The 13929-nt window shown below is 54.1% G+C and overlaps 5 protein-coding genes and 1 non-coding gene across 6 annotated transcripts; 4 read left to right on the top strand and 2 right to left on the bottom strand.

Annotated features, from left to right (window-relative positions):
• Positions 1 to 269: 269 nt before the first annotated feature.
• J4E86_011684 (uncharacterized protein) lies at positions 270 to 1922 on the top strand (the record flags this gene model as incomplete). The annotated part of the gene is made up of 3 exons (XM_051452174.1): positions 270 to 450; positions 500 to 556; positions 607 to 1922. 3 exons carry the CDS (start codon positions 270 to 272, stop codon positions 1920 to 1922), a joined length of 1554 nt encoding a protein of 517 aa, XP_051296672.1.
• Positions 1923 to 2444: 522 nt separating this feature from the next.
• Positions 2445 to 2516, top strand: J4E86_011683. The gene has a single exon. It is a non-coding gene; the product is annotated as a tRNA-Met (tRNA).
• Positions 2517 to 2831: 315 nt separating this feature from the next.
• Positions 2832 to 6256, bottom strand: J4E86_011682 (uncharacterized protein; the record flags this gene model as incomplete). The annotated part of the gene is made up of 2 exons (XM_051452173.1): positions 2832 to 4376; positions 4427 to 6256. The coding sequence occupies 2 exons, from the start codon at positions 6254 to 6256 to the stop codon at positions 2832 to 2834; spliced, it is 3375 nt and encodes a 1124-aa protein (XP_051296671.1).
• A 3822-nt stretch (positions 6257 to 10078) lies between these two features.
• J4E86_011681 (uncharacterized protein) lies at positions 10079 to 11482 on the bottom strand (the record flags this gene model as incomplete). Its single annotated transcript, XM_051452172.1, has 1 exon — positions 10079 to 11482. The coding sequence occupies one exon, from the start codon at positions 11480 to 11482 to the stop codon at positions 10079 to 10081; it is 1404 nt and encodes a 467-aa protein (XP_051296670.1).
• Positions 11483 to 12140: 658 nt separating this feature from the next.
• J4E86_011680 (uncharacterized protein) lies at positions 12141 to 12476 on the top strand (the record flags this gene model as incomplete). The annotated part of the gene is made up of 2 exons (XM_051452171.1): positions 12141 to 12209; positions 12273 to 12476. 2 exons carry the CDS (start codon positions 12141 to 12143, stop codon positions 12474 to 12476), a joined length of 273 nt encoding a protein of 90 aa, XP_051296669.1.
• A 289-nt stretch (positions 12477 to 12765) lies between these two features.
• On the top strand, positions 12766 to 13797 carry J4E86_011679 (uncharacterized protein; the record flags this gene model as incomplete). The annotated part of the gene is made up of 1 exon (XM_051452170.1): positions 12766 to 13797. The coding sequence occupies one exon, from the start codon at positions 12766 to 12768 to the stop codon at positions 13795 to 13797; it is 1032 nt and encodes a 343-aa protein (XP_051296668.1).
• Between the last annotated feature and the right edge of the window lie 132 nt (positions 13798 to 13929).

The raw sequence follows: 13929 nt of genomic DNA, 5'->3' as shown, positions 1-13929 counted from the left end.
AGAGTCGCTTCGTGTCACGTTCTTGGCTGGTTCGTGATTGGGATGCCTCGGTTCGCGAGGGTGCAGGGTCCAACGGGAATGTTTCCTTTTTGTTTAGCACCAACTATCCGCCAGGATCCGCGCCCTGGCGACAGGGACGGTACCCGTGAGCGTGACATGACCGTCGTCAGCGTGCCTCTTGCGCTGGTCTAGTCTCCAACTGACTCCTGGACTCGCTCTTACCCTCTTCACAGCATGCTGCGCGTCGTTCCTGCGACATTTCATTGATCATGGCTTCGCTGGCTGGCTCCGACGATCCCTTCAGAGACCCTCTGCTCACTACCAACGCCGCTCCTTCGCAGTCGTCGCCCGTCTCGGCACCCACCCAGGAGCAGATGAATGTTCCCGACACACTCGCTGTGGGCAGAAACGCCTCCCTGACCCTTGGGACCGACTCCTTGGTCGTACTAGGTGGGAGACTACTCGAACATCACAGCGGCGCAACGCTCACACAGCACAGACGAAGCACTCCTAGATAGCAAAAGCGCCAGCTGCTGCGGTCTGTCTCTTGCTGGCAGTAAGTGCTAATTCGGCGTCTAGACACCAACACCCGCTTACCCGACGTAGAGAACAAATCCACTCGTTCCATACCCTTTTACAACATCCTCTGGGCCGAGCACTCGGAGGATGGACACATCACGGTCCAGTATGCGCAGAACACGTCGAAGAAGGCCGTTCGCCCTGCCATCATCAGCTACTCCCTCGACAAACCGGACAGTCGCATAACGGAGGCATGGATAGAGAAGCTGCTCGATCGCGCATACGGAGCGTCGCAACGGCGCAAACGAATCAAGGTGCTCGTCAATCCGTTTGGCGGCCAGGGCGGCGCAGTCAAGACATACCACAAGTTCATTGCGCCCATCCTGGCGGCTGCGCGCTGTGAGCTCGACGTGGAGAAGACACAGCACAACGGCCATGGCGTGGAGATTGCGCAGAAAATGGACATTGAGGCATACGACGTAGTCGCCTGCTGCTCAGGAGACGGCATACCACACGAAGTCTGGAACGGCCTGGGCAAGAGGACCGACGCAGCTCGGGCACTCCAAAAAGTAGCCGTCGCACAGCTCCCCTGCGGCTCAGGCAACGCCATGAGCCTCAACTTCAACGGCACCGACGACCCCAGTCTCGCCGCCCTCGCCGTCGTCAAGGGCCTGCGCACCCCCCTCGATCTCTCCTCGATAACCCAAGGCGACCGCCGCACCCTCTCCTTCCTCTCCCAGTCCGTCGGCATAGTAGCCGAAACAGACCTCGCGACAGAACACCTGCGCTGGATGGGCAGCGCACGCTTCACCTGGGGTTTCCTCGTCCGCCTCTTCAAAAAGACATGCTACCCCGCCGACATCGCCGTAAAAGTCGAGTACGACAACAAGACCGCCGTCCGCGAAGCCTACCGCACCGAATGCGCAAAACCACCTCGCAGCACCGACGACCGCGTCCTCCCCACCCCCGAAACAGGTCTTCCAGAGCTGAAATACGGCACAGCGACCGACCCCCTCCCTGCAGGCTGGCAACTAATCCCCCACGACCACCTCGGCAACTTCTACGCCGGAAACATCGCCTACATGTCGCCCGACGCAAATTTCTTCCCCGCCTCCCTGCCCTCCGACGGGTGTCTCGACCTCGTCCGTATCCGCGGCGATATCGCGCGGCACACTGCTGTCAAAACGCTGCTGGCCGTGGAGAACCACTCTTTCTTTGATATGGACCATGTGGATTACCAGAAGGTTAGTGCGTATAGGATTATTCCGAAAGGGCAGAGGGATGGGTATATTAGTATTGATGGGGAGAGGGTTCCTTTTGAGGGGTTTCAGGTTGAGGTGCATAGGGGGTTGGGGACGGTGTTGAGTAAGAGTGGGCATTTGTGTGAGGCGAGGGGGGTTTGAGGTGTGTGAGCTGGGGATGATGGGAGAGGTTGGGGTTGGGTTGGACTTGTTGTTCTGTGTGTGATATAGATACAGGGCGTTTGCGTTAGGATACCAATGTTTTTTTTTAGCTGGAGTAATGAAAGTCAGATTGTTGTTTTGCTATGATGTATCCGGAGCGTTGTCTTGTTGAAGTATTGATCATCACCATCTAACTCAAAATTTACGTTGTACTATCATGTGTACTACGTCTAATTGTAACCGTAAAGCATTCTATACCTCGCACATCACTTTCTGGTATTGATGTTTAACTTCCCACCAAATTGAAGTTCCATCCAATCCCCCAGATATCGGATGACTCACATTCCCATTCACGCCTATCAAATTTTCCACATCGGCCCCCTTACCAGCCCACTCAATTCCTTTGTGCCCCCACATCCATTATTTCCCGCACCCAGGTCACACATTCAGCCTGCCATCAAGCATGCACTCACTATATAAATTTTGCAAAGCGCAAAAACTCCATCGAACTACAACCACAAAAGCTGCTTGGCGCAGCGGAAGCGCGCCGGGCTCATAACCCGGAGGACCTCGGATCGAAACCGAGAGCAGCTAGATGTTGTCTATTTCTTTTTTGCCCTTTTTTGCACCTGACAAAAGGAGGGTAGGGTAGGTAGAAGAGGACAGTCTAAAGGCAGGAGGCTGTTACATTTTGCTGTGTGGGATGGATGTAACAAGGCGGGGTATTGCTACGGCTGGTTGTTCTTTTTTTAACACTATTGATATTACTTTAACGGCACGTCGAGCAGAACAAAAATCAGAAGAATCATCAAAGATGATCGATATTACATTTACAAACAACCACCGCTATGCAAAGCCATCTAAGTAAAAACGTTGCGTCTATACCCCACCCACTAACCATCAAATCATCTACGACGCAGTAACAAGCACATAACTCGTAATAGCATCCATCCTCTCCTTCGTCAACTTCAGCCCCACCTTCAACAACTCAGTAGCAACCTCCTGATCCTTCCTCTCAAGCTCATTATACTTCTCTCTCGTAAGCAGCCAAGCAACAGAGTCATTCTCCGCCGCCACCGTGCCCGTGCGATCAGTCTCGGAGAAGAACGGCAGCTCACCACACGTGGTACCGGGTAGTATGACTTCGAAGAAACTACCCTGGTCGAGTTCGTATTCCGTGCGCAAACGGCCCTTCTCCAAGATGTAGAAACCGTCTGGGTCGTCGCCGCGGGAGTACAGGACGGTACCGGCGGGGTACTCTTTGCGCTCGAAGTAGGGGGCGACGGCTTGCCAGAAGTCTTCGTTTTTGGTGGAGACGTCTTCGAAGGTTTGGAGGATGATTTTGAGGGGTTGGGCGAAGTTGCGCCAGCGCGAGGGAGCGACTTGGGTGGTTTGGGTTGTGCTGAGTGAAGTGGTGTCGGGGATAGAAAGAGAGTCTTCGCCGCTTTCGCGCATGGTGGATCGGGCTGCGATGAGTCTGGCACCGCGGCGGGGCGAGGAGAAGACGGGGTTGAGGGAGCTTGCACCGAATGATGTGGGTGTGCCACCGGTGGCGATTGGTTCGTTGGGGGAGGTGCCCTTGGATCCGGAGATGCTCATCGGCGGTGTAGTTTGTGGCTTTGTCGCATGACGGTTCCAGTGCTTGTGGAAGACTTCTAGCAACTCGTTCTCGCAGGATTCAAGCGCAGTGTTCAGGTCCTCGAACACTTGTGGTGGAGGGCACTCTTCGTCGCCGTCTTCGTCTAGAAGACCGACGTTCTGAAGGGCTCGCCCAACTGGGTCAGCGAAAGAAACTCCAGAGATAATCATCTTGACGTTCTTGGTGTTCAGGATGCGGTTGATGCGCTGGAAACCCTCAGAGCTGGAAAAGTCGACGTCCAAGACGTGCGTAAAGTCGACGATGATGAAGCTGATGGGGTTCTTCTCAAAATGGTCGTCGTCGATCAGGGACCGCATGTACTCTTCCACGGAAACGATGGTTCCAAAGAACAAGAAACCGCCTAGCTTGATGGCGCGAATCTGACCTCGCACTTTGTTAAGATAACGAGAATCTGATCTAGGGCGGCGAACAGTGGACTCCGCGATCATGCCGCTGTATGTTCCTCGGATGGCTGAATGACGGGAGCTTTGCACCACGTAGCTGACGCACGCAAGAACGATGCCGACGAAGATACCAACGACGAAGTCATGTACGCCCATGATGAGGACAATGGCCAATATGGTCAGGTATTCGAGCTTGTGACATTTGCCAAAGGTGTCCCAGAGAGCTTCCTTCATGAGATCGATACCCAGGAGGAAGATGAGTGCGCCGACCAGGCAAATCGGAATGTAGCCGACCATGGCTGGGCCCGCGACCCAGACGGCGGTTGTTGCAAAGGCGAGCATGATACCTGCAGTTCGGCTGTTACCGCCGTTGTCGACGAACATGACGCTGTTGGCGTAGACGAGGTAGTTCTAAGACTCTGTTAGTAATACATCGTGGATGTCTGCGAGGATTATCCTACCTGAATGCTACCCAAGCAACCAGAGAGGGTGTTCGAGATGCCGTGAGCAATCAGCTCTCGGTTGACGTCGAGATTATCCTCCCGCACCGCGGCACCGAGTGCTGGAACATTAATGGGAACGTGGATGATGCCGAAGAATGAAAGGGCGAACATGGTGGGGATAGTGCTGACAAGCGCCGCTCCATCTATGCTGCCGAATTTGAAGTAAGAGTAGAATCGGTAAAATTTGACACCAGCTTCGGGCGTCTCGAAGATCCAACCTGCGTTGCGCACAGGCTCAAGATCCTTGTGCATGATACCCTTGACAATGATGTAGAAGACTGCAAATACGGTAATGAAGAAAGCGGGCAGAACGAAGGGGCTCTTGGACAGACGCCGGAGGACCATGATGGTGATTGCAAGGGCAAGCGGTAGTGTCCATAGGTACCAGGTGTCGCCGGAGAAGAGCTTCTGCAGGGTAGCAAGGTCGTAGTTGAGGTTACCCTCGAGGCGAGCTGAAACCTCAATGCCAGTGACAACCAGGAAGAAACCAACACCTCCGATGCAGCCGATCAGGATGTGTCTTGGGAAGAAGCTGACGAGATTGCCTAGCTTGAAAGCTCCGAGGGCGAGGAAGATGAGACCAGTCAGGATGGAACTCAGACAGTAGGAAACAATGGTGGTGGCTATGATGGCCTCCGGTGGTTTGCCCTCCATCTGGTTCATGATGGAGTAGGCCATCTTGTGGAAGAAGGGCACTACCTCAATCATCTCGGAACCAACACCTCCTTTGAACACGGAAAGTCCCAAAGAGTAGCAGAGTTGGGAAACAATACAGCTCACGAAGAAGATGGAAATACCATCCGGGCCGGTGTTGCTAAAGATGGGCGCACCGAGCGGGAACAGAATGTAGCCATAGGACAGCGCATCCAGGAGGTTGAGAAGCAGACCGAGGAATACGGCCGACGTGATCTGAACACTGCTGAGAGCGCTCGAGATGAGAGCATCCTTGGTATAGTTCTTGGGGTTGGTTAGAGACGCGCTCACATCCAGTAGGTGTCCCCGTCCGGCAGCGAATGTTTGTTTCACGCGTTGAGGCAGGCGCGACTTGGAGTGCGGTGTCCACGAGTGGCTCTCGGAGGGCTTCTGCTTTTGTTGTGGGTCCGGGCGCGATAGTCTGGTCTGTGGCAGCAGAGGCGTGCGCTCAGTATCCTCGACAACTACACCCGGCACGTGTGAGCTGCCCGGTGTCTTCTTCGCGCTCTGTGACGTCGCTCCCGGCAGCTTGGGGCTGAAGAAGCCCTTATCAGCCTGTTGTGGCCCGATAACGGTATCGGGCGTCTCGGCCTCGCTGTCCTCCTCAATGGTGTCGGTCCAGCGACCCGTGTCTATCGAGGCGCGCCCCTCGTCGTTATCGGACAGTATGCCCGCATGTCTCCCGGAGAACGTGTCAGGGTCGGCGAAGCTGTGGCGCTGGGGTCGGTCCTGGTAGTCTTCGGCTTCGAGGGCATACGAGGCCAATTGGGAGCTTCTCTCTCGCACGCCTTGGGACGAGTACTGAGGGGTATCTACGCGGCAGTCAGTGGCTGCCCATAGATGAGGCTTGGGGTAGGTACCGGCAAACCCGTGGGAGGTCTGATGCGCGAAGGAGCGGATGGGATTGCGCGTGTAGGAGCCCGAGAGAGGGCCCCCAGCAATCGAATTCCCTCTTATCCGGCGTGGGAGGGACTGGCTGCCCTGCTCGGCGTGCGAGGCATCGTGGGCGAAGTCGGCTTCGTTGACGGCGTCGCTGGTGAAGGGAAGCTGCTGCTCTGCTGCGGGCGAGTCGCGCGAGAACAGACGCGAAGGCATGGCGCCTGATTAGGAATATCTAGGTATCGTCTAACGTTCAAAACTCAGCGACGCATCGCCAGTCCCGCGGAAGTTTAAGTGGAGAAGTCCAGGCGGGATCCAAACTTGGAAGTGGAGGGCTGCTACCGGGAGCTAGGCGGCGCTGGAGGCGGGTTCAACAGTGCCTCAAACAATGTCGACGTGACGCGACAAAGGTGCGCCTTTGAGTGAAATTGGCGTCGTCGCCGGAGATCAGACATGATGGTGAAAGGCCGTCGGGTGCAGGGATTGCGCGGCTTGTCGGAAGCATGGGGCGCGCCTCTGCTAAAATTTCCTTCACCACCAAGTGAATCGAGACCTGAGCTCGGTGGACGTCACCGGCCGCTAGCCACTCGCCCTTTCCCCTTCCATGCTGCCCAATTCCCAATCCAGCATCCGTCCTCCCCCCGCATCTGCAACCTGCATCATCTTCAATTCACCCGTCGCTTGATTTCACCTCTCAACGACGCGATATGGCGTCAACCGCCTCCGACATGTGATCATCGCCGTTGCACCTGTCGCCGTTGTCGCTGTCCTCGCTAACGCACCTCAGCCAATCCGCGACGAATCCCACACGTTCATGCATCGCGGAGCGCACCGCGCAGTCCTGCAGGTGGATCCGCTTTCGTCATGCGAATTGTCAAAATCCATCCTCACGAGTCAGAATACCGTCCATCTGAATTCTCTTTTTCGAGTTTGCACAAAAGAGTTGGATGAGTATTGGTCATGCTCACTTACACGATAAGAGATTGCGGTTCCGCGCCTTCCAATGTAAGCGGCCATCGTTATATGCCCGTTGCCGGCAAAGAAAGACCGTCCCGAACAACCCGAATGCTCCTTCCTGGCTATATCCACATCCCTCAACAACCCCGCGCCAATGTCAGTCAATTGCATACGCAGTACCGGCACGGCGGTCCTCATGCGTGGGCTTCTCATACAGGTTTACACCTCCGCAGAATCCCTGATCTTCTTAGACAACCGCTTTACGTGGACCTCGCATAAGAACGTACGACAAAGACCTCCACAACCAATGCAGATCTTATGAACCCCCTCATTGTCGCGACGACGTGCGTGCTGGAGCCGATACCTCATCCGATGGAAGCTCGCTGAGTGGTGCTGGCAACTCCGACGGTGAAATTTACAGGCATATCACACCAACAAGATGATTTGAACCCTAGCTTGTTCGTATGCTGCACGCACTGAGATTGCGTTCTCTTTGTGAAGGTCAAAATACCCAATCCTCTCAAACCCGCCTGCATGACTTGTGGACTCCACTATACAAATGCCTTCTAATGATTTCGTCTCGCCGGAAGCACCGCGCCGCACGAGGACAAGCAACTGGGCATCGATTACTTTGTGATTGTGGTAACGAGGAGCGCTGTAATCCTCAATCATAATCTCGAACGCTCCGTGGGCTTCAGCGCTGGGCTTACTTTCGGCAAATGTCTCTGCCATGGACGACGGCCATTTGCCTTTCGTCATGGTACACCAGGCATTGCGAAATGACGAATCAGACGCAGAGCAAACGTTTACTGGTATGATTCTGCATTCCAGAAGCACCGAAGCTTGCTCGAGTTCTCCAGAAGGCTTTGTTGTTATATTCAGCTCGACGACTGCTGCCATGTTGTACGGGCACCGATCTTCTGGACGTATCCAAGAGAACTGGCGCGTCATCGCCGCAGAATGAACTGAGCCCTTCATTCTGGCCCAGCTCCAACTAGGCGCGCGCCACACCGTAGGCCTCCCAGATCCCATTTGTGGACGCCAACACATGTCCTCGATAAAACGTCCTTCCCACAAGCCGGCAATCAAGCGATCGCTCATAATGTGTCCAACTTCGTCCGCAACGCCGTTGAGCGCTACAAAGATATCCGACTCTTTAGTCAAACTGTGGGCACTGTAACTATGCAGGAACTGACCCCGCCCTTGATATATTGTGTTTTGGGTCAGTTGTTCTGTATTGTCGCTGGGCTGACGCCCAAACATAGTACCTCTTAGTAACTCAGAATGTAGGATTGATCCGATGTCAGGTCCCTGCCATCGAATGCTATTGATGACCCTTTTGAGAGCACTGGCATCTATGTATAGATGGATCGTAGCCGGGTCAACGCTTGTTTTGGCGTAATTTTCATGCGTGTAAGAGGTATTGCATTCCCAGACAAGCAATTCTCGCATAAAGTGCAAGATCCGTGGGGAAAGAAAGCGTTCTTGAGCAACCCACGCCCTTCTATTCAAGGGTGAAGAGTCGACGAAGTGCCACAAGTTGAGCGAATGAAAGCCGAATAGGTATGTACCCGGATTTGGCCAGTCATACAGGTCCTCGGTGTTCGACTGGGTCAACTCGACCGTGACCGGCGTTAGCTGGTGAACATCACGGCCATAGAAAAGGCCATCATCTCCAGATTCGGCAGAGGTCGCCGCGATGCAGAATTCCGCTTTGCTGTAAACTTCGCGCATGGACTGTGCCTCCGTGGCCCAGTCATGGAGGTCGTCCTGGAAGATGCATCTGCATGTGATTAGCGACTGCATCAAGCGATGAGAGTCTGAACAATTACAAGGAGTCAATCCAAATGTAATGTATCTGGAATTTCCGCGTGATAGTGACGGCGTCCTGGAAGGTTTTGGACAGACGAGAGCAGGGAATGCCTTTTCTCAGCATGTCGGCGGTGGATTTAGTCAGCATGAGATGATGTGGATTATTTCCCCAGCAGTGCGAAAGTACAGTGTAGGCTGCTTCGGTAGATGCCTCGGTTTTATCGCACAGGCGGATTGCTTCGTCCTCGGCAGACCCAACGTAGATGACTCTTGTAGGCAGGAAGTTGTTGTAAGGAGCGAGATGTTGGCATTTCGAATGCATCCTCCGGCATGCTTCTAGCTGGCCTCCAAGAAATGACAGGGCCTTGGCATCCCCTGTATTTGCGGTGATGTGTTGATAATGTAAGTCAGGTCTCACTTCGATCCAAAATCAGTTCTCTGGTTAAAGCGAACGATGAACGAAAAGGTTGCCTCTCTTACATTCGTACGATTCTAGAACAGGCGTGCAGCTGCGCTCTCCACTCTTGAGTTCGAAGCATGCATATGTTTTATAACGAGCTGGTTCTCCCTTCGAACGCTTGTATGAACCGTAGCATGTTGGCCCCGTACTATATGGAGCCCGATTGGGACTACCTTTCAGAAGGTCAGCTCTATAACTATCTGTTTTGATAAGAGGATCATACTGAAAGCTTTGTAGAGTCGAATGCAGAGGTCACAGGGAAGGTCAAGTGCGTCTTGGAAAGACTTTGCATCGGGATGGTGGACCATGTGTTGGTGGCCGCTTTCAGGTTCTCCATCACATATTGTTCTTTCTCCGTGAAGTAAAGCTCTGCCAGGTTCGCAGAGCTTTGTCTGCGATGCTGGGGGTAGCTTTGGGGCCGTTTCTTCTTATGGAGATCGTGATCTGCCCGGTATGGCAAGAGCAGGAATTAATGAGTTGTGAGGGTCGCCCATGTTGACAATAGTGCCTGCCCCAGTAGGTGGTGGTAGTGGTATTATTTCTGTATGCCCAGGAGCATCGAGGTAAACAGGAAGTCAGTCGTAGCCCCTCACATCCAACATGGTGGTGGCTGTACATTATGCACGACGGCATGGCTAGCGCTGACGTTCAGAGAGCGAGACTATTGATCTACAGGGATGCGCGCCGCGACAGCCGTGTAATTGCAGAAACCGCAAGGCACACTTGCCGAATATCCCCAAGATTGATAGTCCGTATGCGACACGAGATCTAGCCACCCGGTAGGATTTACAAGAAGCTCACGACACACACTACAACTTCGGAAACCTAACCCTCAAAAACTGATTCGGCCACGCAACATCCAACCCCAACTGCCACGCCACCCTAAGCACCCACTCGGGCTCCCTCATAAACTGTCTCGCAACAAGCACAACATCCGCCAACGGCTCCTTCCCCTCCGTAACCTTAACCGCAGCCTTCGCCTCCTTCGCCACCTCCTCATCCCCAATCCTCGCAATCGTCGCCGCACCGCCCTCTTCAACAATATCCCTCGCCTGCTCTGCCTCAGTAATAAGACCCACAGCGCCGATGAAAAGACTGAGATTCTCTTTCTTGAGTGCACTCCGGATTTGCGCGGCGATTTTGATCTGGTAGTCCTTTGAATCGAACATGTTGATTCGCTGCTCGGGGTGGTTGCCTCCACTGCTTACGTCGAGGAGGTCGATGCCTAGACCGGGGAGAAGTTTTGCGAGGCGGATCGAGCTTTCGACGTCCCAGGTCCCGCGAGCTTTGCCTAGGTCGGTTTCTTCCATCCAGTCTGTGGAGCTGATGCGGAGGTACAGGGGCATAGTTTCTGGGATAACGGCTCGAATGGCCTTGGTGATTTCGACTAAAAGACGAGTCCGGTTTTCGAAGGAACCGCCGTAGGCATCTGTACGCTGGTTTGTAACGGGGGAGAGGAATTGGTGGATGAGGTAGCCATGTGCGCCGTGGATTTCGAGCACGTCGATACCGGCTTTTACTGCTCGTTGCGCTGCGTCAGCCCAGTCTTGGATTAACTCTTTGATCTCCTTCTCGCTGAGAGCGCGAGGGGCCCAGTATCCGCTGCTCTCGTCATCGGCCGCTTTCTCGTCCCACGCCCATTCTTGGCCGCCCATGGGGCCGACGACGTTTGTTGGCCAGCCATCGGCGTCTACGTCGGCTTTGACGCTGACTTTCCGCTTCCCGCCTTGTGTCTTTTGCTCGCCGGCGATCCAGGGCGCGCATGTACTCGCCTTTCGTCCCGCATGCGCTAGTTGGAGACCACTCTGCGCGCCCTGGCTCTTGATGAAATCCGAGACTCTTCGCAGCGCGGGGATCTGGGAATCACTCCATATGCCGGGGCAGTTTGGTGAGATGCGGCCGTTGGCTTGAACGCCGGTGGCTTCTATGAAGACTAGACCTGCGCCTTTGAGGGCGTAGTGGCCGAGCGTTGCGATGTGGTAGTCTGTTAGGGCGCCAATGGTGGGGCCTGAGGATGCGGTGCTGTATTGGCACATGGGCGCTACGAGAATGCGGTTGCGGAGGGTGGTGCCGCGGATGGTGAGGGGCGTGAATAGTGTTGGTGTTGTGTCATTTTGTTTGGTGTTTGGGGCGGGCGTTCCTGGTGAGGTCAAATGTTTTGGGGTGAAGTATGGGAGGCCAGGGACGCCTTGGTTGTAGTCTTGGGGTGCCATGTTGAGGTGCCGAGTCTGAGGATTTTGGTCTACGACTTTTGCATAAAAGAATATGGGAAATTATAAATCAGTTGGGAAAAGGTGCTAGAAGAAATCTCCAAGTCGCCTATGCTGGAGCACGCAATGCCGTTGATTTGTAAGTATCTTTTGGCGTGAAGATAGTTGCCGAGGTACATCTGCACTTGCCTGAACCAGAAGGTGCTCAAGCTGCAAAGGCTTGCGAAGTTCAAGCCTTCGAAGAACCAAGCTTCGTCGAAACCGTTCATGATCTTGATGCCTCAGGCATCATATCCGCCACTTTGTATGGCACCGCAGAGCCTCCAACAAGCACACACGTACTATGGAACGCGGCCTCAGCGCCCGTGGATTACATCAACGTCATATGGTCAATGGCTATTCCTTTCGAGTGGAGAGACTCTAAAATTTGGACGCGACTGAAACTAGAGCTGCTGCAGAAGCGTGTAATGCTCACGCTGACGCGCGAGCTGGAGCGCGTCTCCATGTGATGTGCTTGATGACGTCAACGTGCCCGTCACTCGATATAGTGGCCAAACTTCCAGCGCAAGTCGTGCAAGACTACCAACCATCTACATATTTTCAAGGCATTCTACACATACCTCTATAACCTTTTTATCGGAAATTCACCACACACATCAACATGTCTGCCGCACCAAACAACCCCGGTCTCGTCTCTTCTCACGCCCAATACGTCAAGGGCGCCGCTGAGGTACGTGACGACTCAACTTTCCACTACTCAAAAATGTAATGCTAGATGCTAACTCACCTCTAGGAGACCATCGGAAACGTCACCGGTAGTGAGCCATGGAAGGCATCGGGTGCGCAAGACAAGGAGCAGGCCGTAGACGCAATGAAGGCAGCATCAGCGAACCGCGACCCCAGCCAACAAGGAATGGGCGGCATTGAGGAGAAGGCAGGAAATCTGGTTGGCTGCGAGGGCATGCAGAAAGAGGGTGCTGAGAGCAAGAAGGATTAGACAGCTACTGCAGTTGTTGAAATGGAATAATATGATGAGATGCGAGGCACCAACGCTGCTAAATTGACATGCACATCATGTTACTCTTCTGCAACATGACTACCAAACATGTGTTCGTACATCATTGCTTGCGGTATCGTGAAGGGCCGACCCTGAGCTTCGGTCGGCAGGGCATGGTCCGTGTGAACCTTGAGCTTGAGCTTCTCGCAATCGAGCTTCAACACCACAAACTTCGCCGTCGCATAACTACCAGCCCCTCACCAGTCGCGTGAAACATCGAATTTCAAACATGGCGCCCCCGATACGTGCGCGCTCGATCAAGTCAGATTCCTTCCACGAACACTTCCGAAAGCTCAAGACATCCGTCTACCAAGACAGCCCTCGTCCCAACGCGGTATCATCCTCGCACTACATCCGCACGCTATCATGGAACGCCTCTGGAACATTCATCGCGACAGGCGCTGCTGATAGGACACTGCGCATCTGGAACCCTGAAAAGACGAATGCTAAGAACTCGACCGAATTGCGCACGCCCAATACGACAGCAGCCCTAGAGCGCGTATCCTTTCACCCAATCAACGAGAATGAGCTCGCAAGCTCCACGTCTGATGGCATGGTCAGGTTCTGGGACATACGGTCCAAGGCTAGTGTCGGCGAAGTCAAGGTCGGCGAGTGCCCATTCACGTTGGCGTGGACGCCAGATGGGAATGAGTTGGTTGCAGGTAGAAAGGTTAAATCTCCCATAGCCATGCAAGACATATATGCTGACATTCTGCAGGATAATCTCCTCGTCACCATCGACCGATCGACCCTAAGCATCCTCTCCGAACACCAACAAGTCCTCCAAACAAATCAATGCGTCTTCGACTGGTCCGGTAACCACCTCTACACGACAGCCGGCGACGGCAGCGTCAGAAGTCTTCGCTACCCGTCTTTCGAAAACGCCATGACTTTAAACGCTCATACCTCTGCATGCTACGCCGTATCACTATCGCCCAGCGGCGAATACCTGGCAGCAGGTGGAGGCGACGCGCTTATCTCACTATGGGACATACAAGAATGGATATGCACACGGACTTTGGAATTGACCGGTGGCATCATCAAGTCGGTCGACTTCTCCTTCGACGGCAGCTATGTTACTGCGGGCTCCGATGACAAGGAAGAGAAGAAGATACGCATTGCGCATGTTCACACCGGCGAGATTGTCCACACGGTCGATGTGCCGACACCAGCGTCCCACGTTGCCTGGCATCCGTGCCGGTATATCCTCGCATACTCCGCGGACAATTTGGGGCTGAAGATCATTGGGGGTATAAGCTAGTTGGCACAGGAGAAGCACAAAGGGAATGGCGTTCACCAGGTCTGCAGGTTCGTATGATACCCATCGTAATCGGAATTCAACGCGCAGCATGCCGCGGGATCTTTTTGCAAGCGGCTTATTTCCGTCTGTGAC

This window comes from Alternaria arbusti (genome assembly GCF_024043155.1).
Source record: "Alternaria arbusti strain BMP 1465 chromosome Unknown scaffold_40, whole genome shotgun sequence".
In the NCBI taxonomy this organism is placed as follows: domain Eukaryota; kingdom Fungi; phylum Ascomycota; class Dothideomycetes; order Pleosporales; family Pleosporaceae; genus Alternaria; species Alternaria arbusti.
Note: the sequence above shows the minus strand (reverse complement) of the source record. Positions and strands in the feature narration are given on the sequence as shown.